The sequence below is a fragment of the Gobio gobio genome (genome assembly GCF_949357685.1).
Source record: "Gobio gobio genome assembly, chromosome: 13".
NCBI classification, from domain to species: Eukaryota; Metazoa; Chordata; class Actinopteri; order Cypriniformes; family Gobionidae; genus Gobio; species Gobio gobio.
In genome coordinates, this window is record NC_137106.1 from 12,094,100 (window position 1) to 12,098,571 (window position 4,472).

At 35.1% G+C, this 4,472-nt stretch overlaps 1 protein-coding gene across 1 annotated transcript in view; it reads right to left on the minus strand.

Moving 5' to 3' along the window:
• susd4 (sushi domain containing 4) overlaps positions 1-4,236 on the minus strand; it is a 25,595-nt gene extending 21,359 nt beyond the window's left edge. The window contains exons 1-4 of the mRNA XM_079832843.1: positions 4,088-4,236; positions 3,506-3,670; positions 492-695; positions 196-369 (exon numbers count right to left, since the gene is read on the minus strand). Of these exons, the coding sequence (XP_079688969.1) occupies positions 196-369; positions 492-695; positions 3,506-3,635 (508 nt within the window). The 5' untranslated portion in view covers positions 3,636-3,670; positions 4,088-4,236. The remainder of the gene's footprint in view (positions 1-195; positions 370-491; positions 696-3,505; positions 3,671-4,087) is intronic.
• Between the last annotated feature and the right edge of the window lie 236 nt (positions 4,237-4,472).

Consider the following 4,472-nt stretch of genomic DNA (forward strand, 5'->3'; position numbering starts at 1 on the left):
TGGAAGAGCCGGGATATTTTTTAAATATAACTCCTATTGTGTTTTGCTGAAAGAAGAATGTCATACACACCTAGGATGACTTGAGGGTGAGTAAATCATGGGCTAATTTTAATTTTTGGGTGAACTAACCCTTTAACATGATATCACATTGTCAGATTTGTTTTGGATAACTGGCAACGAGTGACTTGCATCAACCTTGACAAGTTGGCTGATTATCCCACGTCCCATCGGCTTGACATACTGATTCCATAGTTTCCGTGTCAGGGTACCGGATCTGAAATCCCTCATGGCAGCTAATAATGAGGCTGTCGCCAGGCCTGTAAGTCTTATTTGTGACATCAGCATCCTCGATGAATGGAGGAAGACAATCTGTGAAAGATAGAGTCGCTAAATGAATAAACGCTGCAACAATTTTCATACAATTACAGATGAAAAAGTACAAATTATTCATGAGTTACAAAACGGAGCTATTTCAATTTGAGTAGCCCCACCTTCTGAAAGGCACACTGGTTTAAGGCTTGGTTTCCAGCCTACCGATCCATTGTGGAAGCGCATGCAGATAATCTTGGCCGGCCCCTTTAAGCTGTAACCATCCACACAAGAGAACCTCGCCACCGAGTTTTCGAAGAACACACCGGTGTTTGGGGTTCTGGTTCCGTGCTGAGGAAAACCGGGATCCTTGCAGAACTGCTCCACTGAATGTGCACAGAGAAGAACCAGAATCATGCATTTAAAGCAAAGAAGACATCTTATGATTGTGCCGAGATCAGTGTTGGATCCTAATGTCTGTAATTCGGTCGTTTTATGTTCCATATCAAGCTTTATATACTCTTATATCTGCTATTAAAGTATTTTGTACAATACTACTTGTACCAAATAATTGTTATGCCTCCCACCAGCCACAGAATAAAAAATAAAAAAGGCAATTGCGACTTTTTATCTTTGAAAAGTTTATCACAATTTTGACTTTATAACCCATAATTGTGATTTTATATCACGTAGTTCTGACTTTATAACTCACAATTGTGTGTTTATATAATGCAATTCTGATTGAAACGCAATTGTGAGTTTATATCATGTTCAGTAATTCTGTCTTTATAACAATTGTGAGTTTACATCATGAAATTCTGACTTTAAACTCAATTATGAGTTTATATTGCGTAATTCTGACTAAAACAATTGTGAGTTTATATAGCATAATTCTGACTTTAAACTCAATTATGAATTTATATCATGTAATTCTGACTTTATAACACACAATTGTCAGTTTATGTCGTAATTCTGACTTTATAACTCGCAATTGTGAGTTTATATCATGTAATTCTTACTTTATAACACACAATTGTCAGTTTATGTCATTTAATTCTGACTTTATAACACGCAATTGTGAGTTTATATAATGTACAGTATTTCTGACTTTATAACACGCAATTGTGAGTTTATATAATGTACAGTATTTCTGACTTTATAACACACAATTGTCAGTTTATATCATGTAATTCTGACTTTATAACACAATTGTCAGTTTATATCATGTAATTCTGACTTTTTAACTCGCAATTGTGTTTTTATCGCATAATTCTGACTTTATAACAATTGTCAGTTTATATCATGTAATTCTGACTTTATAACACACAATTGTCAGTTTATGTCGTAATTCTGACTTTATAACTCGCAATTGTGAGTTTATATCATGTAATTCTTACTTTATAACACACAATTGTCAGTTTATGTCATTTAATTCTGACTTTATAACACGCAATTGTGAGTTTATATAATGTACAGTAATTCTGACTTTATAACACACAATTGTCAGTTTATATCATGTAATTCTGACTTTTTAACTCGCAATTGTGTTTTTATCGCATAATTCTGACTTTATAACAATTGTCAGTTTATATCATGTAATTCTGACTTTATAACACACAATTGTCAGTTTATATCATGTAATTCTGACTTTTTAACTCGCAATTGTGTTTTTATCGCATAATTCTGACTTTATAACAATTGTCAGTTTATATCATGTAATTCTGACTATTTAACACAATTGTGAGTTTATATCATGTAATTCTAACTGTATAACACACAATTTTGAGTTTATATCATGTAATTCTGACTTTATAACACACAATTGTGAGTTTATATCATGTAATTCTGACTTTATAACACACAATTGTGAGTTTATATCATGTAATTCTGACTATATAACACGCAATTGTGAGTTTATATCATGTAATTCTGACTTTATAACACACAATTGTGAGTTTATATCATGTAATTCTGACTATATAACACGCAAGAGTGAGTTTATATCATGTAATTCTGACTTTATAACACACAATTGTGAGTTTATATTGCGTAATTCTGACTTTAAACAATGATGAGTTTGTCAAGTTATTCTGACTTTATCACTCGCAATTATGAGTTTATATCATGTAATTCTGACTTTATAACTATTGTCAGTTTATATCATGTAATTCTGACTTCATAACAATTGTCAGTTTATATCATGTAATTCTGACTTTATAACACAATTGTGAGTTTATATCGCATAATTCTGACTTTAAACGTAATTATATCACAGTTTATCATGTAATTTTGACTTTATATCTCGCAATTGCAAGTTTATATCAAATATTCCAGTTTCATCATTTAACATGCTTTATGATCACAAATGAAATCAAGATGGAAATTCTCTCTTTCCGGATCTATCTTTTCTTAAAATTGTTATTTTCCTTTATATTTTAAATACGGTCTTACAACAACTTCTATCACCTCAGGAGGGTGTTGAGCGCATGATAGTGAGCTCATTTCTGCTGGGTGAAAAACTGTTAGTGTTACAACTCAGCCCTTGTTACAACACTCCCCTGTAGTCTCTCCAGCACAGCAATATTTCATTTCCTTCTGCATGGGAAAACACTTTTCTGCTGAGATGTTTGTTTCACTCAATGTTACATGTGTCGCCTTCATAAAATGTTGTTCTAACCAGGAGGCGCTATAGGTTTGGAATTTTATGAGTGTGTTTTTTGCTTGTTTTGAATGTTCTGCTTTGTCATGAGTCATGACCAAAGGTTATTCAATATAAAACAGGCAGCTGGAAAGCAGCATCGTCATGGCATCGAGTGACTGTTATGGCATAACAGAAAACAGAATGGGCTTTTGCCAATTTCAGCGTGTCCCATTACACAAGCTTCCACAGCCCTTACGAAAAATAACCATGGTTTTATTATAGTAAAAGTGTAACCATGGTTTTTTGGCTTATTGATTACCATTTATATAACCACAGTTTTACCACAAATACCATGGTTAAACTATGGTTAGAGTAGCAAAACCATGGTTAATTTGTGGTTACAATGGTTTAACTACAATAACCATGTTTTTTGGGGGGTTTTATTTGTAGTAAAACCATGGTTCATTTTCGTAAGGGAGGGGAGGTCCTGCATCCTCATCATATTCCCAAATCCTTATCATTTAAACAATCGTAGCCTTTATGCAGATCTCTTACCTACTGTGTTAACCGGGAAGGCGGTGACCAGAAAAGGAAGGAGGAGGAGGATGATCGAGAGAATAATCTGGCCGTTGACAGGATGTCCAAACGCAGATTTCTTGCCTTCTTTATCACCATGATGAAACATCTTTCATTGGATACAATTCATCGGGTCACAATGCTCTGAAACGATGAACGACAAAAAGCTAGGTAAAGCGTGAAAATGTTAGGATTGCATCATGGATTTTCAGCCCTGCAGAATCTCCTCGCCGACGCGCAGAACATGATGACCAGTAAATCCCCATATCAATTTGTAAATACCAAAATAGTCTTTTCGGCATCGCGTGTATGGCATATCCGGCACCCATTATTATGCATTATTCAGAAGTCTTCGGCAGACCAGAAGAAGGCTCGCGCAACATAACGATGCTGTTTAAATGATCGAGATGATGATGAAAAATGCGTCATACGCGTCACTAGTCTACCTTACCCGGTTGAAAGCCAAGGTCTAATGACGCCACTGCTGTTTTAAAAATAGTGCTCGCTGCTACTGGTTTTCTGGTCATACACATTATTATTATTTTTTCTTCTGTCACCTACCCACTGATGTAGGCCTAGTGCATTGGAAATCAGTTTTGTCCGAGTTTCTCTCTCCCTCAGCAGATATTCGAGCTGATCCAGCTGATGATATTCAATGGAATGGCCTAATGATGTTGCTTCTGCTGTATAGGCTGGATCTTTTCTTCACTGGAAAGTTATCCAGCCTCTCGTGGTACAAGTAGGTTATCTCGTGATGAATCATTATAGTCTACAGCAGGTCAAAGTACCACGGAGTAGCAAAATGAGTAACAGGGAAGCAAGGTTTAAAATAGAGGAGTAACTGGAAAAAGAAAGGGTATGGTAAGTGTTAAAGGGTAACACTTTAGAATAATGGTCCGTCATTAATAAGTATGCAGGAAGTAATGCAGGACTAATGAGTAGTTCT